Below are 27,361 nucleotides of genomic sequence, written 5' to 3'. Positions count from 1 at the left end.
GAAAGGTAAAGATATCTACTGTATATATAGAACTTGTATTCTTTTGAATGATGGTCTCATAGCAAAATCTTTTGGTTTGTCTTGTGGTTGGTGGTGTTTGCTTTCTTTTGCTATGAATTATACTTTCACTTATTTGGTGGCACACACCTTTAATATCAGCACTTGGGAGGCAGAGGCAGGTGGATATCTGTGAGTTTGAGGCCAGCCTGGTCTACAGAGCTAGTTCCAGGACAGGCTCCAAAGCAATACAGAGATACCCCGTCTGGAAAAACAAAACAAAACAAAAAAAATTAGAATTTGACTGCAAATAATCATTCTTACTAGTAATCTACTAATGCCAACTAATTGGAAGGCAGACCAGCAGCATAAAAGTAGATTATATAGTTCAAGAGAGAGCAGCATATGTTAACCCTGAAAGCAATACATGAACACTTTCATTTGCCCATTCATTTTACACAGTAATCCTTGCCACAGTAATTTTTATTAATTGGATCATAGTTTAACGTGTGTTGAAATATTACTATTAAAAACCTATGTCGAGTACTTTTTATTTATTAATTATTGGAGATGTTCAAATTAATTAGACCCTCTGCATTCTGAGTTTTGCTTTTATATGTGAGCCTTTGCTTTCTTTCCTGTCATTTTTATTTATTCCACAAGATTTTATATCAGGGATGCGCCGTCACTCTCCAGCAAGGTGACATTTAGGTTACAAGGAATCTTTGGGCTATTTTGGTCAGCCAATTAGGTGCTGAATCTCCATGTAAGTAGCTGTAGCCATTTTGGTTTTTTATTTTGTTCTTATTTTACATATTGATCCCAGTTTCCTCTTCCCCCTTTGCTCTCTCTCTCCCTCCCATACCCCCCCCCCAAACCTAGGAGAAAGAGAAGGGGAGGAGAGGAAAGCTGTAGCCATTTTTAAGATTCCAGGGCAATCCATTGCACACCTACATCTGGAGTACAATGTCAGAAATAATCTTGGCACTGTGGAGGGGGGGGGGGGCTGTGTGCCTGAAACAGGCTGCCATGAGTTTGAGGTCAGTCTGGTTAAAATAGAGGGTACTAAACCAATAAGCCGGGACTACACAGCAAAAAAAAAAAAAAAAAAAAAAAACCTTCCTGGATGAAGACAGGTTGAAAACTTACTCCTTCCAATGCATCCTTGCTGTGGTGACTTGTATTAGACAGGTGACAACGGCAAATTATAGCGCAGGGAGAAGACGCCTGATGCCTCAGGCTACCTCTGAGAGGGGCTTTTGTCTGATGCAAGGTAGGGTGAGAGCTGGCATATGGGCAAGCAGGGAAGAGCACACATTGACAGACAGGTGTGAATTTCTGTAGCCTTGCCTTCCCACACTAGTGTGCTATCCCTACTCCTCATCTGCCTCTCCCTTCTCTCCCTCCCTCCTGCCTTCTCCTTCCCACACTCCATGTCTTCGTATCTCTCCTCTGTCTCTTCTTGCCTTTCCACCCTCCCTCATTGTGTCACGGTACCCTGTCCCCCATCCCCTGTCTCTCTTTGCTTTTACTTCTCTCTGGTTATGAACTAATATTGCCAGTTTTTCTTGATTTTTTTTTTTAAATGCGGCTTTAAAAAAATCAAAAGGGAAGGCAAGAGATCTGTTCTATTGCTAGAGCAAATACCTAAACCCTCAGTTCAATCCCAGCACTACCAAAAAATTAAAGGTAAGTGTCAATTGACAGTGGAGCAAACTTCCAGCCAAAATTCATTATTTGTTTAAAAAATTCATAAGAAGTACAACTAATCTCCATTGTCTCCAAATTATTCATGAAATAATCACATTGCTAGTAGTAATAACTATGTGCCATATCCATTAGAATAAGAGATCTTCATATCCAGTAGGCATAGCTAAGATTTATGGATCATAATAGAATTTATCATGATAGTATCAGTTAATATCAAGTATTTTATATAAAAAGTGGAGGATATACAGGCCTCAATTGGCTATATAGCTGTCATTTGATGCAGTATCCTAAGAAAAGCTATAGTAACTTAGTCTTGTATCCAGATATTCATTCACACATCCAACACCTAAACACTACTGTAAGCCAGGCCTCAGCTCAATACTAAGAAAACAGCTACCTCAAGGAGAAGGGAAGAAGTATAAAGGGAGAAAGAGACATCAACTAACAGGATTTTAAAAAGTAAACACGGAAAGTCAGTAACAGGTCAAGGAAGAGAGGGCAGAATAAAGTATTTGTAAAATGATGGGAGGACTTGAGTGACTCAAGAAAACCATTAAACATATTCCAAAGGAAATATGGGGCACAATAACCTGAAATGGGCTGGAGAGGTCATGATAGGGCATCCATTGAGGGCCTTCATGTCTTGCTGAAGCTTTCACTTTGTTGGAATGGCACACGGAAGGACTCTACTGGTGTTTGGGGGAGAGTTTTACTTTTTTTTTTTTTTTTTTTTTTTTTTTGTAAACCCTTCTTTCACAGTGAGAAGGTGAACTGTCCAAGGGAAAAGTAGGAAGCCAAAGGCCAGTCAGGAAATGACTGCATGAATCATTACAGAAGAGAAGTAAAAACTAAGTAGCAACAGTGGAGATAAGCAGAGGACCAGCCTGGTGCGAAGACATGAGGGCCAGAAGATACACAGGTCTACATTACTGATTGGATGTAGGGAGTGGAGAAAAGGCTTGTGGTGCTCAACTCTGTGATGCTTCTGTAGAGATGAGATAGGAGATCTCCACTTTTACTCCAGAGTGGGTATATAGGAATTGGAAAGTTTAATATAACAGTTTTACCTATTTTAGTATTTTTTAATTTATTAATTCTTTTTTCATACAAAACATTTTTGATCATATTCTTGCCTCTCTCCCACATCCTCCCAGATCTTCATCTCCCTACCTACTCAACTTCAAGTTTTCTCTCTCTTATAAAAAAAAAAAAAACTAAAACAGGAGAAACAACAAAAAAAATTGAAAATCCAAACAGGTAAGAGACTGAATACAGTATTTTCCAAATATATTTAAAGATAACACGTGCTAAAAGTACCTTTGAGTCAACTGTTACTTAATCTTTGAATTACTGTAACATTTAACAACAAACATGGAATAGAATTATTAAGTCTTTTATTAAGCTGTGACTTCACAGCGAAAGCACCAAATCTCTCTGTAAAGTATCTTTTGACATGAAGGGTTGCAGGCACATTTGTAGTTGTAATAATTTGTTAAAATTGTTTAGGGATCTTGGAATAGTTCAATGGTAACAGTGGTTAACTGTATGCTTAAAAGGGAGAACCTAGATTAATTTCTCTCTTTGTTTTGTTTGTCAGTGCTGTACCATAAGAACGAAGTTTAGTGATACAGTGCTGCTGTTCAGCAATGTAAAACTGTCTGGTTTTAATAATGATGACATATCAGCCTACAAATTTTCTTGTGAAAGCAGTTCACTATATTTATTGGTCTTAAAAAGATATTCATGCACTGATGCTAGAGGAATAGATTGGACAAACAGACAGCCGATATTTTATACTGATCTAAATAAAAGAATTAAGATTTTATAATATAGAGAGATTAATATTTGGTTTTAGGGTCAAACCCAGGTTCCGTTGCCTAGTAACTAAATGGCCTTAGGTAAATTTCCTAATCTCTCTAAACTTTAGCTTGCTTTATTGACAATTTTTTTTAAAAATAATTCCTTTGTTCTTGAAGTTTTTGTAACAATTAAGTGACAGAATTAAGTGACAGAATGTACAATAAAACTGAACACAGCATTTGATACTGATACAGAGGAAAAACGGGTATCTTAAGCAGATACAGTCAATAAGATTTCATTACATTATTTAATTGGGCTGTCATAATGGTTTTGATATTTTAGGTGAGAGCATATTACCCTTAAAGCTTGGCATCTTTATTTAGGTGACATTTGGTTAAAGGGTAACTGAATTACACCTTGGCAATGCCTTCTAGTTCTGTGACTTGAATCTGTGGGAATAAATGAAACACCTTCCGTCCATGTCCTAATGAAAACATCGTAAGATAACATTAGTCTTCTCAATAACACATTTATCACTAAATATGATTTTCCCCATTTGAATAAGAGACCTTTGGCATACAGATAAGCAAGAAAAGATTTCTTTAGTGTGTATTTCTTTAGCCTGTACAACCACATAGATCAGAGGTCCAAACCATGTGTCTTCCTTTATTGCTGTGTACCTTATTTATTTTATTTTATTTATTTATTTTGGAGACATTGTCTCCCAGTGAATCTGGAGCTCCTAGATTCTACTAGACAAACCAGCCAGGAAAGCCCATGAGATACCCCTTCTTCTGCTTTCCAGCACCAAGTTTACAGTTGTTCACCATTGTGCCCAGCTTTTTACATAGATGCTAAGAATCCAAACTCAGATCCTCCTTAGGATGCAACAAGCACTTTTTCTGTTTGTTTGATTTTTTGCTTTTTTGTTGTTGTTTTGTTTGGGCTTTTGTTGTTTATTTGTTTTTGTTTCGTTTTGTTTTGCTACAAGGAAAAACTAAGCTGTATGAGAGCTAGAATAAAATCAGTATTGCACCTCCTGGATCTAGTGTTACTTTCTACTCTTCCGCTTTCACTATTCCGTGTTTCTCCACCCTCTGTCCAACTTAAGAGTCACAAAAACACTGAAATCGTGAGAGCATTCCCTGTACATGTCATGTGAGTGAATATCTTGTGCTTTGCCAAAGTCTTAAGACCTGAAGGCTTCTGTTCATTTTTGTATAAAGAAGCTAATGTGAGAAGCTGTCATAGTAAGTGTAAGACCAGACTGTTGGAGTTGCTACAGGTTGAACATGTTGCTACAGGGCTCAACATGTGCAGGTACCCAAATCCATTAAAGTAAATGAAATTGAAGAGGTTATTTTTTTTTTTTAACATGGTCCACTTCTGACACCTTAATCGAAGCTACCATTACCCTTTACCAAGAACTTATCAGTAGCCACCTCTTATCCCTTCTTAATGCCCTCCATTTGTGATACAGAGACCAGAAAGACCAGGCCATGCCACTCCTCTACTGGCAAATGCCATTGTGTCCAGCAAATGCCCACACAATGTCTTAGAACCAGATTCCCCTCAAAACTACTCTATCCTTTCCTAACAGTGTTTCTTGTCTTTGTGGGACACCATCTCAGTACCCTTGAAAACCCTTCCCACCACAGAACTCCCATGGGAAACTTCTGATGTTTAGATTACATTTAAATTCCATCTCATCTCTTCACATATGCCTTTCCTGACCAATGAATCTCTCTGTATATCTGTCCTCTCTCTCTCTCTCTCTCTCTCTCTCTCTCTGTCTCTCTCTCTCTCTGTGTGTGTGTGTGTGTGTGTGTGTGTGTGTGTGTGTGTGTGTGTGTGTGTGTGTTTATTTTTTGATACAGGCTGTCCCAAACCCACTATGTAGACAAGACTGGCCTTGAACTCAACAGAGAGCTCCACCTGCCTCTGCTTTCCGAGTTCTGGGATTAAAGATGTGCACTAGTACCACCTGCTGTGATAATTATGCATTTTTAATGAGTACATTTTCAGTTTGAAGATATAAAGCATTCATAAATGTGTTTAGGATATACTCATTTGAGAAACATTTGCAAGGTATTAGCATTGCTTAGTATTTTCCTGCAGAACCTGTCCTTCTGAGGTGCAGCTTAGCCACATCCTGTGATGCGTTTTAATGAAATGATGACCTTTGCGTGGAAAACATCCATCTCTTGAAAGTGATGGTTACACCCTGTCCATCAGCCTTAAACAAGTAGAGCAAAACCATAAGTCTTCTTCGAGCACCCTACAAAGGGTGTCCCAAACCTTAATTCTTCAGACTAATGGGAAACTGAAAAATAAAATGGATGCAATGTGCTGTTTTTATATACAAAGGTATCAGGACTGAATATGCAGGTCAGTGGTAGAGCATTTACCTAATATGCTAGAAGCCCCCAGAACCACCAAAACCACAAAAAGTAATGAACCTAGTTGAATACTCAAAAATAAATCTCTGAGTAACTAAAATATTGGTGAATCAGAATAGATATTCCCGGGGCCCACAGCCACCCTCCTAAGTGAATCCAAACGTGTAGTTCTTAGATGAAATCAAGCTTACCTAGTATAATTGAACAGGTTTAGCACTTGCTTCCGTAATACCTAGCCTAGCAAGGGTATTCTGACTCTGCTTAATTGCTGCATTTACATGTGTCAGGACCTTCTGTGGAGGCAGCATTTCCCTTGAATTTACAGTAAATGGTCATGTGCCTATGTGTTAAATCTCTTAGGAAGTACAAACATACCACCTGCTCAGAACACTTTACAGAAATATAATCTATTTTTGCTTTGACAGGCATATATATATATATATATATATGTATATATATATATATATGGCTAATTATAATTTTGATGTACCTTCCATGATGTGATATTCCATATAAAGAGCAAAGTCCATTATCATGTATCTGTGTTCTACCAATTTTCCCATGTGAGACTCTTTAAAGAACAATAAAATGTTTCTACCTGTTCCCCCCACCCCCCCCCAATACCTGATATTAGCCCTCTGACAAACACTGTTTCTGTTTGCCTATTTCAGCACTTTTGTGTAATGGGAAATTTCACAAACATTTGCAAGAGATCTTTGTGCCCTTGGTTGTCCGATACGTTGACCTGATGGAGTCTGCCATCGCCCAGTCGATTCACAGAGGTTTTGAGCAGGAGACGTGGCAGCCTGTCAAGTAGGTATCATGGTGTCCACAGAGCACCTGTCTCAGTCCTGACCTTATGACTTTACCTACAGCCATCTGTGGTCATTGCTTATGGTCCCCCTTCCCACGTTGTTTGTTTCTTTACAGGAATATCGCCAACAGTCTTCCCAATGTAGCTCTTCCAAAAGTTCCAAGTCTGCCTCTTAATCTTCCACAGATTCCTAGCTTTTCTACTCCTCCGTGGATGGCTTCTTTATATGAGTCCACGTGTGTATCCCTCACTTACTTCCTAGTGTTTTGTTAGCTAGTGCATGGCCTGGGCTGTCTTCTGCGTAGCTGTGTTCCGACTGCATGCCATTTATTGTTGTTGGTTGAGGAGTACTGTCTTTGGCTTCGTTTGAGTGTTTAAAGCTATTAAGCTGAGCTTAGCATATTGATGATGAACAATAGAGGTTTGAAAGAAAGAAATCACACTGGTTTTATGTTATTCATGTCTATTCTGTGTGGCAGATGTCATTTGTTTTTAAATCCCAGGTTATTGAAGCTCTCCTAAGTAGTGATCCTGAATTTCCCATGTTGATAATTGCGGTAAATTCAAGGATGTTTAAGTTCATCATTCTTCCTGCCCATATCATTGACATTGTGCACAAAGAAGAAAACCGTCAGGAGAGGATTTCAGTAATATCATCTTGTTTGGTTTTACCATAGTGTTAACAGTAAAGAAGCAGAATTAGACCTTGCAGGGAAGCAACTGTTCCCAATGCCAGGGTGTTCTTCTGTCAGTCCATTCGGATTCAGTTGAAATTTTAAGGTAGTCTTGATACCATTAAACATCATATTTATTTACTTCACATCTGTGGTGAGCCTGCCTGCTACAGACTAAGTAAGGGTCATTAGGGGAAAGGGCTCTAAACCTGGATATGTCTCACCTTAAATCTTAACTTACGAGCCATAAATCTTTCTCAGCCTCACTGACTTTCCTCAATTTGAAAGTGGTTGATTCCTAGTTTAAAGACAGTTTTGTGGAAGGGGGTAACAACACTTCATAAAAGCGTCCGGCACACTAAGCTTTTTACAAATAATTACTACTACTGGAACATGCTAAGTGTCCAATAAATGGTAATTACTACTCTGTATTGTCCCTGTTCCTGGCAATCCCATCGTTATTATTAGTAGTTTTGCTCTTGTAAAAAAAAGTCAGAGCCTTATAGCAAGCCAATGAAGTTACACAATTAGTTTACAAATTATAAAAAGACAGTAATGTGTAATGTCTTTTTCCCAGGTTCTCATATGAATTCAATTAGCACAAATATTAGGTAAAAATTACAGAGAATTTATCCATGTATTCAGAACGTGCTGTGTTCTAGGTACAGTGCCAAGTTCTTTATCTCATTCTGTCCTTATAACAACTCTGAAGGTAAGTGTCACTATCTCCATTTCACAGTTAAAGAAATGTCATTCACAGGTAAATTTCAAAAGGAAAACTTGTGGTAGGCAAATTGTAAGTGATAGGCAAAAATTTGAGCCCTCACTCATTGGCCCTCAGAACCCTTCGCACAATTCACTTTTTATTCTGCTTCAATAGAACAGACTGCTCAAAAACCTAACTAGCTTTCCCTCTACTCATTATCCACCATTAAATCTATTCTGTCTTGTGTATATACAGTCCAGAACACAAACAGAGGAAGACCAAGAAAAAGAGAAATAACATGTGAAGAAGTTTGGCAGCATTCTCCCAAGTTAAACATCATTATTGGACTGGCAACATGGCTGGGATATAGTTTTGCATGTCAGTCTTTTTTAGAGTTAGATGCTTTGTGCCATTGGAATACATACAGTAGTTTTTGTGTACGCTCAGAAATTACTTTTACAGTATAAGAACCTTTCTAAATTCATGATTTTGTTCTCTATACTTGTGTATAATTTTACTTCCCTTCTTCCTTCTTCTCCATCCACATTTTATCAGGACAGTGCTGTGTATAATTCATTTTCTTATTGCTATTTTGTTAGCTTGGAGATTTGTGTAAAATCTGAGCCATTTCTGTTGTTGTTATTGTTGTTGGGACTGTTTAAAAAGTGACATAAAGCTCAAGACAGGAATTATGGCAAGTGGGTAATGATGCCTTCATTGTCATAGGCAAATAAAGAAAAAAAATGTGTTCTACAAGTTGATCACCATGATTATTAGGTTCTTTGTTGTCATAGTGACCATAATTATTCATAATGTTATATTATTGCAGTTGGCATTTTAAAATGGTGTATGTTTATTATACAAGATAATAGGTTTCAGTATGGAAGTCTCACACATATGTACATGTACTTTGCTCTGATTCATCTTCCCCTGCCCTTCATGTTCCCTCCTCTCCCAATGGTCCCCCTTCCTGAACCCAAATAATTTCCCCCTTATACTATCATGTCATTATCATTTTTTAAGGCTACATCTAGAGTATTGGCAACACCATGTGGTACTTGTATTTCTGAGCCTGGCTTACTTCACCTAGCATAATGGTCTCCATTTATATTCATTTTCCTACTGTGTAATATGGTTTTTGATGTTTTGTTATAAAACATTGAGGAGCAAGAAACATTTCCATTTTGTTGTTAAAAATAAAGATTTGACTACCGATAGAGTGAAAATGTGCATTGAGCAACTAGATTTAGGTAATAGGTTAGTAAAAGCAAGCCTCTAATGTAGGTCCTAGGTCTAACCCCAATACCATAAATAAAAAAAATGGTGGCTTTGACAAAGTTGCCCCAGAGTAGCATTGAAGCTCCTAGCTGATGTGTAGCAATCAATAATGCCAGACATCATCTTAGCTACTTGGGCACAGGAACAGAGACAATGTCAGTGTCTCTTGGGACAGGAATGAGCCATACAACACAGTATGGGGCTTGCCAATCTTCTTCCCCAAGTAGCTTCTCTATAAAGGGACAATGGAAAGCTTGGCCAAGATGATGGCCCTTCAGATGGTAGTGGCTACATCCTTGGAGCACTTAACACTAAGATCAACATAACCATTATAGTCTCTGATAGCAAAACCTGGTCCTCTGGAGCTGGAGTCTGCTTCTGCCCCTGCATGATCCTAGAACATCATCTTTTAGGGATCCACCCAGAAAAGAAGCCAATCAGGCAGCCCACCTTGGTGATGGGGGACTTCTCCTTGTGTTTGACTTTACCTCCATAAGCCTCGCAGTCTCCACCATGGCCACAGCCTGGACCATGACCAAGACTCCTTAAGACTACTGAGGAACAACCCTCCACAGAGGCTGCTTTATCTTCCTTACCTGGGTCTATCTACACCAGTGTCATCTGCCATTTAGTGTTTTCCCAGAGAAGACAGCTCCTATTTTTTTTTTTAGAAGAAAAATCCAGATGATTCCTCCCCATGTTTCTCTCTGTAGATCGAGTCATCATTTGGGAAGAGGTGTCAGTACAAATGATTATCATTAGCTATGCAGATGATGTCATTAAGATAAATGTCTACTGATTTAGGGAATTATATCAGCATTCATTATTTACATTTCAGTTGTTTAATCTGTAAGTAATATTTTTAGGACTAGGTCACTGATTAGAAATAATTTTAAATGAAAAGTCTCTGAATAAATTGCAGGTTATCTGTACCAAATCCAGAGAAAAACCTATTTATATTTTTTTCATCTCTTTAATTATAACAAACACTTATTAGATCAATTAAATTCCCAATTAAGCACATTTATCGTCTCTAATTTTAACAGAGCATTGGGCAGAAGATAAAAACATATTTGTGTATTTCTAAATTATAGCTCACATTTTTGTGTAAAAAATTTAATAGCATTGTCTTGACTATGAAATTTTTGTTTTGTTTGATTATAATTTTTGTTGGTGGTATATTTCTAAACTATGCACATTTCTAAAGTCACATTCCTCCAAAATTTATAAAGCTGATTTGCCTCTTGCCAAGTACATCCAACTAAAACACAGATCTTCTAATTGTACCCTATGGATATATGGGGGGGGGTAATGGCTGGCATTTTGTTCTTCTCATGTCTTTCTTGGACATGTAATACATGTATTATTGTCTTACACATTTCTCTCAGCAGAGTCAGTACAGCCATGTCAGCAGACCTTTATTGATGTTGTATTCAGCACACATTAAGGTGCAGAGACAACCAGGCAGTAAAATTCTGTGTCTGCTATTCAGTTTTGTCATGATTGGTCCCTTGAGAACTTTACCCCGAAGACAAGTTGGTTAGACCAGGAGATCCTGAGAATTTCCTGGCAGAATGGATAGGGATAGCAACTTAAATTGGAGATAAAGCTGAGACACTGAGGCCAGGGTGCAGGGCAGAAACCAATCTTTTAATTAGCCAGGGCAAGCGTGATTTTTCTAAGGCTCGCTAATTAAGATATATTTAGCTAAACATTGTGGTTGTTTAAAATAATTTTTTTAAAGTTCCAAATGCCCTTATAATAAATGGGTTTTATTTCTTTCATTTTGTTTTGCAGAGTAAGAATATAAATTTAGTGTAATATACATGGAGCAATTGTTAGAACACTGAGAACAAATAAGTCAGATATTTGCTCGATTTTTTTATTTTCTTATTAGTTCTGCTTTGTTCTGGTTTCGTGATTGAGTCTCAAAATATGTTCTAATGTAGGAGAATTTTACTTTCAAACATCTGCCATCCTATTAACTGGATCCTTGGCTCATGGAAAGCAGTAATGGTATCACTTGCTCAGATAACATAGGAACTCTGCTGCCGATTACCTTCATACATGGTGTGAAAATACCGTTTACTGGAGTAATTTTCTTGCCCTAGTGAGTGCTGGCTAAGTCATGCACAAAGCTGGAAACGCACGATTGTGCTTCAACTCCAGAGAACATCAAATACCATTTCTGTGTTAGACATTTTCTGTGATGTTCGATTTTAATGATGAGCTAGAAGCAGCACAAATCTGTTCAAACTGGAAGCAAAGGTTTGCTTTCCTACCTAGCCTGTTGTTCCCTGTGTGCTTGCTCCACTCTGGTAGATAGAAGCCATGGTGACAATGGGGACATAGATGCGTGGATAACAGTAAGGCACTACTAGGTGTGAGCATACCAATTTTCTCACAACAAAACACTTTTTCTCTGGCCAGTGATGGCAAACTGCAGAGGCAGACAGATCTCTGTGAGTTCAAGGTCAGCCTGGTCTACACAGAGAAACCATGTCTCAAAAAATAAAATAAAAAAGTAATATTTTTTTCAAATCTGTAAGAGAAATGCATGGATTCCTCAGTATCTTAGAAACTAGTAAAGAATGTTATGATGTTCGTCCTTCTATACACAACTTGATTTCTGCCTTTAGTCTCTGTGCCCACATTAGTCCCCTTTTACAAAAACTCACCACCGCATTTATTTCTTTTTTATTCTTTTTGTCTTACCTCATTAAGAAGTTGAAAGGAGGACTTAGAAAGCTAACGAAAGGGAACACTGGATCATAAGAGAGTGTATGTGGCGTATTCTTCATTGATGACAGTAGCACAGAGAGGAAAATCGATGGATGGGTGGGTGGTCCACATTGCTAACAGTGAACAGTCATGATTCTCTTGTTTTTCCTTTATTTTGTTTTTCCTAGCAATGGCTCGACAACATCTGAAGATCTGTTTTGGAAACTTGATGCACTGCAAATGTTTGTCTATGACCTACATTGGCCAGAACAAGAATTTGCCCACCACTTAGAGCAAAGACTTAAACTTATGGCCAGTGATATGATAGAGGCCTGTGTCAAAAGGTAGATGTGTGTTTCAAGTTGCTCCTTGGTGTGCCAGCACCTGTAATGGCACTTTTTACCAAGTACTTGTTACTTAATTGTCACAGGGAAGAACTGAGTATGAACCACTGTTTCAAAATGTACTGGACATTACATTACATTCTCTTACCTTAATTCTGGGGAGCTCTGTCGTTGATGAACTGATGATACTGTGTTCGTTCTGGCCCTCTCACCCATTTCTCTAATCAGTAGCACCCACACGGTATTAATCGCATCTACCATGATCATCTCTCTGGGAGTACTGTGCTTTATATTCCCAAAATAGCATCTCCTGAGACATACAGAAACCATCTATTGAGTTCTTATGCCTTATGTATGGTGTCTGTGTGCAGTGAAGTGGCCTGATAAGCTCAAAATAACAATTAGCACCACCCTATTTCCAAGGTTACTCACTGCTTTCTGGAATTTGCTCGTTACATCAGATGATGTAACAATTTGCATTCCTCGGCTCTTACCCAGAAATAAGGTTAAAGACTTCAGAGACATGCAAATATACTTTCATTCCTAAGCAGTTCTTACAAAGCCAGCATTATATACTAATAAGTCAAATGTCCCCAGCACTTCTGCTAATGATTTGTTTCTATGTGTCTGTGATTTGTGGGGGAGTACACCTGAGTAACCGTCAAATATTAGTTGGAACAACAAATACCTCTAAACACTTTGAGCCGAGAAAATCCAGTTCTTAGAATAATGTGAATTTGGGTTATTTAAGTTTTAAAACTCAGCTGTGAGTTTCAAGTCTCAAATCTGTAGATCAGATTATGGTGGTGGGGGGCTGTTGATAAAAAAGACCAATCTAACTTACCTGTCTTACGATTTTTATCTGCAACTTCAGGCATCTAAGAAACAACTTAAATAACATAAAAGAATTATAGTTTTCTGGTTTTCTGTGGCATATTACAATTTTTCAGCTTTCCAAGCTGGCACCTGTTTGTTTTGGTTTTGTTCTGATCTAACACACAGGATGTCTTCTTCTTCTTCTTCTTCTTCTTCTTCTTCTTCTTCTTCTTCTTCTTCTTCTTCTTCTTCTTCTTCTTCTTCTTCTTCTTCTATGCAAAAGGAACACGTGGTTTTGTTTCTTGGCTATCACTTTAGGCAATCAGTAGAATGATATTTTTCCCCCATTAAATATGGTACATCAGACATAACAAAAAGCTCCCTTTGGGTGTCTGTATTGTCTTGAGTGGCTGCATAAAGCTAGCACTCAAAATACCACCTGGTGAAGAACACTTAAGTTGTGTTCTTCTATAGAAACAACACAGTCTAAACTTTATTTGAGACACCTTCTCAGAACATCCCAAGGGGTCCCACTCCATAGCTCCACCAAGCCACTTACTCTGTATCTGCATGTTTTATGTTATTATCTTGTGGTGTTGATTTCAGTTTTACAAATGGGAGGGATGTATGGCAGGATTTCTTACTCTCATTCATGTTTTAATAACTAGAACAAGAACTGCATTTGAACTCAAACTGCAAAAGGCGAACAAAACAACTGACTTGCGCATCCCAGCTTCCGTGTGCACCATGTTTAATGTATTAGTTGATGCTAAAAAGCAAAGCACGAAGCTGTGTGCCCTGGACGGAGGGCAGGAGGTAAGTCCTAGGGAACAGTGGTGCAGCAGGGAGGTTCCTCTCCTCTGCAAAGCCTCTGCTTTCATGTATAAACCTGCCAAAACTTCTCAAGTGGTCTTTAATTCCCCATATACCATTTTGGTGCTGACTATTTACATAAACCTTGTTGGTTACAAGCAAATGAGAAAGCTAAAAGCATGCCTACTTTGTTTAGACAAATTTAGAAGGCCAAGAGTTTGCATCCATAAAAGCAAGTCACAAAAAATTATAGCATATGAAAACCTTTATTTATACAAAAGTTTCCTTTCCTAAGGATCAAGTAGACACTACCTCTTACTGGGGCCAAGTGAGAAAATAGTGGAACTGACAAATGCTACAAGTTGTCCTTTGACCTCTACGTGATGCCAAGAACCCACCCCACCTCTGCCTCCACAAACGTGCAAACAAAATCAATTCAAATGCAATTTAAAGTTTAATAAAAGTTCTAGTTGTCATTAATAAATGTTTCACCATTTTACTTTGTTTGCTTGTATGTTTTCAACTAAAAAGGGCAACATCATCTTACCTCATGATTTGTTTTTGCTGAAAGTGACGATTGGGTGAAAATAGATCTATATTTTGTAGATTTATATGTTTGCATTGACATTTTGTGTCCTTTTCTGTTGTCATTACTTTTTTCATCATTTCTTTGTTCTCCCCTATGTTCTCCTTCATCATTATTTCATTTTCCCTCCATCACATGATCCAGTTTAGGAGTCAATGGGTAAGTCTTTCATTTTGTTTTGACTTGGTTTAGATTTTTGTGCATTTCGGGGAGGGGGGTTGTTTTTTTAAAAAAAAAAAGAAACTCATCTTTACTTTAAAATTATGTATTTCTGTTTTCATTTTTTCCTAATTAAAATAATATTCTATTTTTCCAAAGGTTTGTTTTGTTTTTGTTTTGATTTTTTTTAGGCTTCAACGTGTATAGCTACAAAGTTATACTTTAAAGGATGTCAAACAGAAACTTTTTCTCTCAGGCTACAGAATCTATAAACTACTCTTACATTTTTTAAGAGATAAAATTATTTAAAGTCAAATAAATTCACTATCCTTTAATCAAAAGTCTAAATAAATGTAGATTTTTCAAGTGTGTAGGTACAATTTATAGTTCCTGTAGAATACAGAGTTGGAGCTTTAGGTGACAATGAAGGCTGTGTCAGGATAACTCTAAGTAGTGGTATCAGGAGGCTATGCTCATGCACAAGGTCACTCATACTGGTGAATACAAATGTCAGTTTCAATGAGATCCAGCTCCCCAATGACCTGGGCCATAAGTATCAGCTTCCACTGGTAGGGAGGAAGCCATCTGCATCATGAGACCTACTGTCACACATAAAAGATTGCCCTAGAGTGTTATCCAAACCTTGAAAGTGCAGGCCTTCTAATTTTCATGCATACATGATGGACCAGGCTGTACTCTGTTGTCATTATTCAATATTTTCTCTTGTATGGCCATATTCATTCTTATAAATCACTCTGGTGAAACCTGAAAACCAAATAGCAGGACCTTACTTAGCTAGCAATTTTACCAGGACTTGGCTAACTACAAAGGAAGCTAAAAAGACCCTACTATGTGAGCTTCATTCTTATTTAACTCAGGTATAGATGTTAATTAACTATTTGTACTTAATTTATATTCATGTACATACGCTTATATTTTGCAATGTGCAGTTTAGGGAGAAATTTATATCTGATATCATCATAATATATATAAATATATATATATATATATATATTATCAATAAGATCTTCCAGTGTTACAGGATGGTCAGTAATTATCATTGTCTGATCACACACAACATGATTTATTATCTCCAATTATCCAAATGAGTAAGCAGCTTGTCTGGATGCCAGTGGCTCCTAATCATCTCTTCATATGGTTCAATAGCCAGATGTAAACCTTTGGCTGTCTTTCTGAGAATATTACCTTAACTGTCTTCATAAGCCCATCCTTGTCTCATCTAGATTATGTAGTCATCCACAAATACTGGGTGATTATATTAGTTCTTATTTTAATATGTACACGGTACTTGACAGCATACCAGGCACTTAGTAAGTACGTGTTGAGTAAATGAACAGGCTAACTTATCGCCACTGCTTTAAAAATTGTTCCCTGTAAGAAACAATGCATTCTAGTATTTAAAAAGAGAAACCGCCACTGCACACACACAGACACTCACATGACCCGGTGATTCTTTACATTAGGAAGTGAGGCATTTTGAGGAATAATCTGCTACAATTCATTATGTCTGCACCTGTACCTTCTCACCAGAGACAAATTAGTCCCCTACAACTTTCACACAATTAATGTAGTTCAAAAATGTGCAGGTGTAAAACCTATTAGCAGCCCTGAAAAGTGGTAAATAAGTACAAAAGACAAGGATCGTATATGTTGCTTTTATTCTCCAATAAATACACTTACATAATTGTTCATAAATGTTCCTCCCTCCATCAGGCTTCCCCTCCCCCTCTCTCGGTCTGTGCGTTTTGAAATTGTTGTTCCAGAAAGAAGCAAAGTTCCTGAAAAAATTAGGTTAATGGACAATTCAGAACCATGTAAAACATATACTACATAGTTAAACCTAGCAGAAATAAAGCTAACTCACTGAGCTCCATGATAATTTATTATTAATACGTTGTCATTGATGACCTTAAAAATCTCCTCTCCTGACCACACCAAGGACCTGCCTGTGTTCCCAGATTGCAATTCTATTTTCCTATGTGCCTTGTGATGATGCAAAGGTGCTCTCCGAGGCCCAGAATGGTGTTTAATGAAGTGATTAGTGAGTGAATGGTCTACTCATGTGACAGATGTTTATGAGTCAGCAGACTTGGGCCAGTCCCTCAGGACAGATGTTAAGATCATAAAACCACCACATTGCTTAGAATCCTTATTATCCATTACTATAGAAAAGCAGATGACTGCCTATGCTGTAGAAATCCACCTGCCCTCATAGCCAATTCAACCCTGGTCCCATTGCCTGAGAATGAGGATGTGAGAATGTGAACAAATTAATGAATAGCTCAGGTGAGCAAGGGGTCCTACTTCTGCAGGATTAAGTTATCAATTAAAGGGGAATGTTCCCATTCCCAGAAGAAGCAAACAAGTCCTGGTAAAATGCAACCCCAAGCAAGGGCCAGAGTCTGGGTTGCACTGGAGTTTGGTTAGTCTCCATTTCTAATGTATTTGCATGTGAACAATCCAGTGAAATGATGATATTCACCTGAGTGTAGCAATGTCAGGATTTTAAATGTGCCTGGGCTCTGCAGCAAGGATTGCTAAACAATTGTCCAAGTGTAAATTGAGATTCATTCTCAAAAGAAGAAAAAACCTGTTTGCTTTTGAGGGCAAATGTGGAAAAAAATGTTTTTAAATTAATAAATATGTGTAAATGTTTTTAAAAAAATAACCTACTGAGGTTTTAAAGCTGGGGAGATCGCTTAATCATCAAACTGCTTGCTATATGAGCATGTGGACCTGAATTCAATCCCCTGAAGACACCTGCAAAGCCGAGGGTGCAGGCTTGCACTCCGAGAGCAGGGAGGCCTAAACAAAAGGGGCCCTGAGACTGGTTGGTTAGCATGTCCAGCCAAACTGGAGATCCCCAGACTGATGAGAGACCCTCTATCAACAAACACAGTGAACAGCTGCTAAAGAATGGCCCGGGGTTGTCCTCTAACCTATGTGTGCATGTGTATACACACCTGTACACACACGTGCACACACGTATCACACACACACAGACACACACATGCACACATTTATAGACATTTTTGTAGTCAAGGACAAACACTTTTCAAATTTTTGTCAACGGTGTTGTCTTCATTGAAGTGGAAAACAATGCATATAACTTTGCCAAAAAATTCTGTTTGTTGCTACTTTGTGATTTAGAATGTTCTTTTTATCTTTGGAAGCTACCAGTTATGATGAATAACTTTTAATTATATTGGCACACCCATATAACCAGTAGATTGCTGTCTTTGCAGAATGGATACACAAGGTAGGGATGTTCACACTACATCCTGGCTGGTGTTCCCAAATGATGGGATCAATTTATAGCGAGAGACTCCCGTGTTGTGTAAATCCAGTGATCCCCTTACTTGTTGGCCTCTGGAGTAATACATTAAAGATAGATACATTTTGATCATTTTGTTTTTCAGCTTAACTTCACTCATAGGTCCATTCCTATCTCTCCTTTATTTTCTTCTCCTCTATGTCTAGATCATGAATTAAAGAAAGTACACCCAAGTGTACATTATCCGAGTTTCTTGACTCCTAAGGTCCATTGGCTTTCTGAGCCTTTCAATATAAATGACTTCTGGAGTGGCTTATCACTGTTTTTAAGAATGGCCAGGATTGATCCAATGCAAAAATTTAATATGTAGACCCTCTGTTATCTTATATGTAATAGCATTCTGGGGATATTTTGTTTCTTAAGAGTTACAATATGGAAGCTGGAGAGATGGCTCAGTGGATAAAAGCAGTGACTGTACTTCTAGAGGATCTGAGTTCAATTCTTAGCACCCACATGTTGGTTCACACCATCTGTTACTCCAGACCCAGGAAATCCATACCTTCTACTGGCCTGCAGAGACACCAAGCATGCAAGTCATGCACAGACATACATGTAGGCAAAACACCCACACATATAAAAAGAACAAATAAGATAAAACATCTTAAAATATTTACAGACTAAAATATGAACTACATGGCACATAGAGCATTGAGGTCAAGACATGGTTAAGAACACCTTTGAGAGTCTGCATGCCTATCTCCTGTATCTCTTTCTAGTTCCTGCCCAGAGTGAGGCCATGACTGCTGATTCATTCCTTTGTGCTGCATGGACACAGGTCTGGAGCAGGGACATGAAAGGAGAGAGGCAGAACTCATTTGCATAAGTTTTCATCACCGCATCTCTTGTGCATCCTTTGGCTGGAGATGGGAGGCCCTTTTGCAAGGCTATTGGGTCTCACCCTACAAACCACTTGGTCTGAGTACTGAAGCCTTTGTATTGGCCCTGAAGTGTGTTCATGGCCCAGAGCATTAACTGTTTTAGTAACTACTTACCAGTCAGCTTGTTTGGCTAAACTTCACTCTTGCTTCAACTCTGTTTTTCTTCATTGTCTCATTTCCTGTGCCAGTATTGAACATTCCAACTCTCCTGCAGTGCAAATTCACCCACTGTGCCCATTGCCCATTCTCTTTGTGGTCTGAGGGACAAAGCTTTGGGAGTCAGCAAGGCTTCAAGTAAACCAGACAAGTAGTACATACTCAGAAAATCTCAGTGGTCATGTAGACCAGTGTCAACACACACACACACACACACACACACACACACACACTGGGGGGGGGATAACTTGGGAGCCTCAACATTATGCTTCATTATTTACACAAGTAGATGATGACCACTCTAACTATTAGAGCCCTTGAGGGTGTAGGGATCATTCCCTCTTATTCCAAAGCAAGCCTGAGCTAATGTTTTGTTCTGTGTGGAAACTTTGAGACATGTTTTCCGAAGAAAGAAAAATATAGCTTTCAAATACACAGACAGGACTTAGGGAAGCATTCAGCTGCAGCTGTGAAGTTGGTCTATGTTTACCCTGACATGAGTCCTTTTAGTCTGTGCATTCTGCTCTCTGTTCCTAGAAGCCTTGAATCATCAGGATAGGGTTAGTCTTTACAAGTCACAATTTCTGTGAAGTGGCCATTGCGGACAATCTGCTGTCAGATAAATGCTTCCAAAGAAAGAATTACTGTGTAAATAGATGTGTCTACATTTGCTACGGAAGCCCAAGCCTCTGCTGATTTAATAAAGGAATCCTCTAATAATCTCTCTAAAGAAAGCAAAAAACAGGAGTCTTTCAGATTTATTTTAAATCCATCTTTTTTTGTATTTATTTAAAGACATCTTGTTCATGAGGAAGCAGTAATAAAGCTATGGGGAGTAGTGTCGTTTCATTATACCTTTTATGGCCTATTAATTTGTTACCATCTATTCCCTTTTGTTCATGAAATTTTAATTTTGCCCTTGCTTGAGCATGTTGTAAGAATTGTATCCACTGCTGCTCCAGGGCTGACAAAAAGTCCTTTTAGAGAGAACAATTGGGAGTGCGTTTTATCTCTAGAGCACATTTAAAATAACTTATGAATGAGAGTTGTCAGACATGAAATGCTGTATTAATTAAATCTTTTTTTTTTTTTTTTTTTTTTTTTTTTGAGTCTCCTTGCTTCTCTGGCTAAACCAACCCTTTAGAAAAATACAGGGCCACCTTCATTACAGAGGAGAAGACAAAAAGTACCCTTCACATTCCTCTGCCTGAATAAGGATAAGAACTCAATTCAACCCCCGTAATAACCCCATTAGCTGCTTAACTCAACAGTGCACATGGGAAAATTTTCCAACCGCAATGGAGAAAGTGTTGACTGGATGGGATCATTGCCACAGCTTTGTTCTTTTAATGTTCAAAATGATCATTTTAAGTAAATTTGATATGCCATAACTAGTAGCTTTAGAGCAGTCATGATTTACAACAAAGAATTCAAGTCTGTATCCACTAATGCATTTTTGTCTTTTTAAACCTAGCAACAGTACCATTCAAAAATAGATGATTTGATTGACAACACTGTGAAAGAAATCATTGCACTGCTAGTTTCAAAGGTAATGTATCATTTTTTTCACCTTTGCTAGTAAAATTAAAAAATAATCTTTGAATGAGAATTTTTAGACCTATCTCTTACATTTCTAAATGTCTAACTGAAATTATAGTTTAAAAATAAATGTTGATTGGGTATAACTTAGTGGCAGAATGTCTGCCTGGCATGCACAAAGCACTGGATTCAATCACTAGCAAAACAAAGTAAGTAAATACATGCATGTGTACACACACAGAGAGAGAAAAAATGTGTGTGTGTGTGTGTGTGTGTGTAAGAGAGAGAGGGAGAAAATGTATGTGTGAGTGAGAGAGATAGAGAGAAAGAGAGAGAGAGAACACAAAGACACAAAGCTGTTAAGAAAAACTTCAAACAAGAAAATGAGCACTATGTCACCAATGTGGGGATTGGTTTGTTTGATGGATTATGTGAAGAAATTTGCAAGTGTTTTCCTTTGAAAAACAATTCTCCTTTTCAGGAATCCCTTATCATATCACATTCATGCTCTCTGTTTTACTTCCAGAATAGATCTGAGTACCCTCAGTTTTTGAATTTAGCCTGGTGTTTGTAGTAACATCCCTCGAGCTTGAAATCTAGCCTTAAACACAGACAAAGTTGGCAGGGTCATATCAGTTCTTCACAAATTTCTTCTCTGTGCTTGATAAATGCAATGGCATTTTATTGTATACGTGAAAATCAAGTTTAAATGCCTTTGCCTTAGCAGTTATGTGACTTAGATGCCACTAAGGTATAGCAGATGGCCACAGGTAACATTTGTAAAGACTGGGCATTTACAGAGATGCATGGCCACAAACACAGATGTCATTTTAAATCAAATGCTTACTAAGAAAGCGATGCCAAGAACTCAAAGAATTTGAGAAGTCATTGGCTAATGAGATGGATAAGGACTTTACACTGAGAGCAATTATATTTGTGAATATTGAATCATCTAACTCCAAACACCTAGAAGAGAAAAACGTATAATGGTCTCATTAAGAAGAGGAGATGATGGAAAAAAGAAGTAATCCTGTGTTCATAGTACATAGTGTAGTGTATAAATGTACCAATATATATATAACCTGTAAAGATGCACAGTTACATGACTTTTAAATGGTGGCGAAAGAAAATGAATATTCTCTAAGTAGAATTTGGACAGGGGCAGTTGCATCTAGCCCTTCAATGCTTTCTGTCAAAGAAGTTCAGAGCAGGCTTCATAAAGCAACTGAAAGAATGCATCCATTGCAAAGAAAAAGCAATACCAATTCTCTAGGCAAGGGATATTTTGTTTAGATAGACATATAAAGATAATAATCTTCACTGAACATGGAGGCATGCATGCCTTTAATTCCAGCACTCAGGAGGCAGAGGCAAGCAGATCCTTGTGAGTTTGAGGAAAGCCTGGTGAGTTCCAGGACAGCCACAAGTATTACACAGAGAAACTGCCTCAGGAAAAAAAAATTATTAATAATTTAAGAAGGGTAAATACAAGCTTTTCTAATAAGTTAGCTTAGATGATTTTAAATTAACGCTGTTGAAAAACATGAAGTGAGCCACTCAAGTTTCGTATTCAGGATCTAGATTGTCTGTCTGGAAGGCACTTCAGAAACACCAAACACATTAATATCCCTTTGCCTTTCTGTGTATTTCACAGTACTCAGAGATACACAAATTATATCCATTCTGACTTTTGTTATATCAAGACATCTATGTTAATTACAGAGATTATAGAGTATAATTTTTTGTTTTGTTTTGTTTTCTGTATTGCTTTAGAGCCTGTCCTGGAACTAGCTCTGTAGACCAGGCTGGCCTCGAACTCACAGAGACCTGCCTCTGCCTCCTGAGTGCTGGGACTAAAAGCGTGCGCCACCAGCACGTGGCTCAGAGTATATTTTAAAACACAGTAGTAAGTGGATAAAAGAGGAGACCTCAGAAGGGTGAAGTATGATCTGGATTAGCATTACCTGGGAAATATGCTATGAAAAATGGCACCCCAGTGTTAATGGAGGCTGTGCTGGGTGGCGAGATTATAGATTATAGTTGGTGTCTTTTGCTTTTTCCTTTGTGTGTGTGTTTCAAATTCCATGGGGTAGGAAACAACCATGAAGAAAAATGGTTTTAGTATACTACCGCCTTGTACCCATTGTTTTTTCTTACTGCTCTGATCATATCCATGAGGAAAAGAACTCAGGAGAAGAAGGATCTCTCTGAGCTGACAGTTTCAGAGGCTACAGTTTATCATGTTCAGGGACATGCCAGTTCACACCATGTCTGCGGTCCAGGAGCAGAGCGAGAATCCTTTGAATTTCCTTCACTCTTTCACACTGTTCCTTTTCACTTCTCTGATTGCATATTAGTTTCAGACGACCTGGGCTTCTTGTTTGTTTGTTTTATATTTATTTCTGTCCTCTATTAACTGACACAGCTCTCCGTTGATTTTGTTTTCAATTCAGCCTTTATAGACTTCTATTACAGAGATTCTTTTTATTATCTCTGTCTCCTTACTAAACATGTTTATGTGTTTTCCTGATTCACCTAGCTCCTATGTTCTCATATAGTGTAGTAAACTTATTTGTTATTTCAGAATTTTATACCAGTACACACTGTATTTTGATCATATTCACCTCAAATTCCTCCCCATAACTCCTTCCAGGCCCACACCAGATCCACTCCTCATTCATAAAACTTTGTGTCCTTTTTTTTAAAATTTAATAACCCACCAAGTCCAATTTGTGCTACCCATATACTTAAGAATATGAGACTATCCAATGGAGCACTGCAGACCTACCAGGAGCCACACCCTTAAAGAAAACTGACTCTCAGTCCCCAAGATGCCATCTATTGTCAACAGGTCTTCACCAAGGGATATGGGCTCATGTGCCCTCCCACTCAAGCCCCTCCCACTCAAGCCCCTCCCACTCAAAGCCCCTCCCACTCCAAGCCCCTCCCACTTCAAGCTTGACTGCTGACTGAATTGAACTTGGGTAGCTCTTGTGCAGACAACCACAGCTTCTGTGAGTTCATGCATTTACTAATCCCATCATTTCCAAGAGGCTTTTTGCCACTAGAGTTCTTTCCAACCTCTCTCTTACCATCTTTATTGTCCTATTCTAAGATGGTCCCATCTGTGGCTGAGTGCTCTACAGTTATTCAGTGCACTTTTACTAGTAATGAATCTCTGCATTAATTGCCTATCATTGTACAAAAACACAACACAACTTGTCTATTGTTAAGCTCCACTAATCTATGACCTTAAGAATGTAAGTTTAGAGGGCAGGCTGAGACTATGTCTGTCCATTTAACAAAATAATAGTAGTAGATTCATCCCTGGAGCCTATGAGCTCCAAAGCCATGGATTCTTGGCTAGATTCACAGTACCAGGCATGTATTCCTCCAGTGAAACAGGCTTTCAATCCACTCTGAAGGAAGTTGGTTATTCCCATAACGTTGCTGCCACTATTGAACCCCTGGGCAAACCTTGCCACACTGGTTGTTATTAGGGTTCACAGAGTTCACAGCTGTGTAAGACTGTTGATGACCTTCACCACCACCCCCATCAGCCTGAATAGCACCTTCCAATGTGAAAGTTAGTCACCAGCGAGGAAGCTTCCTGATCAGTACCACCTTGATTTCTTCACATCCTCTAACCAAAGTGCATGGCGTCTACAGCATGTGAGGTCTCAGAGAGCATATTCAAGGTGATTGCTTTGGATTCTGTGTCAGACACTTGGTGTACTTCTTTTTCTTTGGGATCGATTGAGGTTTATTCTATTTCTTTGCTTGTATCATCCTTCTCTGATCTCGTAATTCGTATGTCGGTGTCCATCTACTTGAACAACCAGTTGCTTCTTCCAGTATTTACAAGTTACTTTGGGGACAAATTATGTTTAAGCCAACTGACATGTTCTCCAAGTGGGCTAGCTGCCAGGATCTGAGGAGTGGATAAATGGTGGCTTTATTCATTAAGGAAAGAAAATATTTTTATATATATTTACTTTATATAACCAAGTCCATTTAAATGAAAACAAACATTTATAGACAATATTTGGGAATTTGGGCGTCGTGGAAAGAAAATATTTTTATACAACAGTTCTTACCTGTGATCTGTTAAAAATGCCTGCATCTTCAGTGACTCTAAGTTAGACATCGGGGAAGAGGAGTCCATATTTAATACAAGCATTCCTTCCCTTTCTATTCCAAGTTGTTGGAGATGTGTTGGAGTTTGTTCCGCTTGAAAAGTCTGGTAGAATTAGGCTGTGAATTCATTCAGCCCCAGGCTTGTCTTTGTTTCCTTTAGTGTTGCTTCCATGACAGTTTCAACACATAATTGTTGATATGTTTATATCCTTTTGTTTCAGTTTGGGTGGTTATGCCTGGAAATTTGGCTGTGTGTTACATATTTTTCAATTTACTGCAGTTTCAGTTTTCAAATAGTCTTAAATGATGGGCTGGAGAGACTGCTCAGCAGTTACAAATACTGGCTGAACTTCAAGAGTTCCCAGTACCCGCCTAGCAGCTCACAACTGCTTGTAACTTGAGTTCCAGGGATATGATGCCTTATGGCATCCTCAAACACTAGTCATGCATGTGGTGTACAGATACACATGTAGGCAAAACACTTGCACACATAAATACATAATAAACTTTTCAAAAATACACACCTTAATAGACCTATCGGTGCCTGTTGTGGGTTACCCTCCTTGGACACCCTTTGGGGGAGGAGCTGGAAGATGCAGCCCCAATGACTCAGGCACCAAGAGTCAGAGAGTAGCAGAATGTGCTACAGACTGATCTAACCTCCTTAGTTAGCTCTGCCTTTACACCCCCTCCCGAGGCCCTGTTGTCTCAGGTGGTGACTCTGTGTTGTCCTTTCCTCATTGGAGTCTCTAGGTCAGGTGTCTCTCAGTCAGGTGTCTCTGGGCTTAGAGGCAGGCTTGGTTCAGGAAGGAAATGCCTGCCACTCATCTTCATGCAGGGCAACTGCACTTTGGTAGGCTTGTCTCAGTGTCATAGTCTCTGCCTCGTGTGAGAGTGTGTGTGTGTGTGTGTGTCTCCCTTACTCTCTCTCTCTTTTCTTGCCTTCCTGTTTATTTATCTGAGTCTTTTCTCTCTTTTAGTTAGCTTGACTAAGGGTTCATCAATCTTTTATTTTTAAAAAGAACCAACTCCTTGTTTCATTGATCTTAATGTTATTCTTTGGTGTCAGTATTATTTGCTTCCTTGGTTTTTATTCATATCCGCTAATTATGGGTTTTGTTGTTTTGCTGAGACCTGGAGTTGCATTGCTACTTTATTTTTTTTAATGTAGTCACTCAAAGCTATAAGCTTCCCCTGCATTGGTGTATCTCATAGTTTCTAATATTTGGGTTCCTGTTTAGGGTATTTTTAAATTTTTTTATTTTATTTTTATTTTACATATGGATCTCAGTTCCCTCTCCCTCCTACCCTCACTCCCTTCTTCTTTCCCTCTCCCCCCCCACATGCACCCCGACCACCCTCCCCTCCCACCCCACCCCCACTCTATGTGTAGGGTGATGCCATCCAGGAGGTGTCATCTAAATCTGTCAAGTCATTTGATATAGGGACTAGGACTTCTCTCCTGTCTCTAGGTTAAGGCAGTTATCCCTCCATGGGGGATGTGCACCCAAGGTCCTTTTGTGCACCAGGGATACATACTGGCTCCACTGTCTGAGGTCCCTTAGACTGCTCAGTCCTTCCAGCTGAGACCCATGTTCAGGGGGTCTGAGTCAGTCCCATGCTGGATTCCCAGCTATCAGTCTGGGGGCCCGTTAGCTCCTCCTTGTTCAGGTCAGCTGTCTCTATGTGTTTCTGCAGCAAGGTCTTATCCTCCCTCTCTGCATCTGGATTCTAGTTTGGCTCAGTGTTTAGTTTTGGGTGTTTGCTTCTGTTCCCAACAGGTACTAGATGAGGGCTCCATGATGGTGGATAAGTTAGTCGTTGATCTCATTATTGGGAAAGGGCATTTTTGGTAGCCTTTCTTCTGTTGCTCTTGTTAGTTGGTGTCAGCCTTGTAGGTCTCTGGACATTTCTTTAGGTTTGGTTTTCTATTCTCTATTCCTATAATGGTTCCCTCTTTTATGTTCTCTCTCTCTCTCTCTCTCTCTCTCTCTCTCTCTCTCTCTCTCTCTCTCTCTCTCTCTCTCTCTCTCTCTCTCTCTCTCTCTCCTGTCTTCTGTTCCTCCCCTGACTCAATCTTCCTAGTTCCATGTGCTTTCGTCTCCTCCCCTTCTCTTTCTCGTAGTTCCCTCTCACCTCACTGTCCCCCCCCACTCCCCATGTGCTCTGGAGAACTTGTCCCTTCCCCCTTCTGTGAGGGACTTTATATGAATCTCTTCTAATACACCTTGTATCCTGGTTCCTCTAGCGGTGTGAATTATAGGCTGGTGATCTTTTGCTCTATGTCTAAAATCCATATATGAGTGAATACATACCATCTTCCTCTTTTTGTGACTGGGTTACCTCATTCAGGATGGTTTCCACTTGCCTGCAAATTTCAAGATTCCGTTGTTTTTTTCCACAAAGTAGTATTCCATTATGTAGATGTACCACATCTTCTTTATCCATTCTTCAGTTGAGGGGCATCTAGGTTGCTTCC

The 27,361-nt window shown here is 38.8% G+C and overlaps 1 protein-coding gene across 8 annotated transcripts in view; it reads left to right on the top strand.

Annotated features, from left to right (window-relative positions):
- The window catches only part of Cadps2 (calcium dependent secretion activator 2), a 481,095-nt gene that overhangs the window by 405,974 nt on the left and 47,760 nt on the right, over positions 1-27,361 (top strand). For 2 of the 8 annotated variants that reach the window (XM_051175749.1, XM_051175747.1), the window contains 6 exons: positions 6,578-6,719; positions 6,837-6,956; positions 12,288-12,443; positions 13,928-14,075; positions 14,803-14,817; positions 20,681-20,755. In XM_051175749.1, the coding sequence (XP_051031706.1) occupies positions 6,578-6,719; positions 6,837-6,956; positions 12,288-12,443; positions 13,928-14,075; positions 14,803-14,817; positions 20,681-20,755 (656 nt within the window). The remainder of the gene's footprint in view (positions 1-6,577; positions 6,720-6,836; positions 6,957-12,287; positions 12,444-13,927; positions 14,076-14,802; positions 14,818-20,680; positions 20,756-27,361) is intronic. The other 6 variants (XM_051175752.1, XM_051175750.1, XM_051175755.1 and 3 more) reach the window with 3 other exon arrangements.

This window comes from Phodopus roborovskii, unplaced genomic scaffold, assembly GCF_943737965.1.
Source record: "Phodopus roborovskii unplaced genomic scaffold, PHOROB, whole genome shotgun sequence".
NCBI lineage: Eukaryota > Metazoa > Chordata > Mammalia > Rodentia > Cricetidae > Phodopus > Phodopus roborovskii.
Note: the sequence above shows the minus strand (reverse complement) of the source record. Positions and strands in the feature narration are given on the sequence as shown.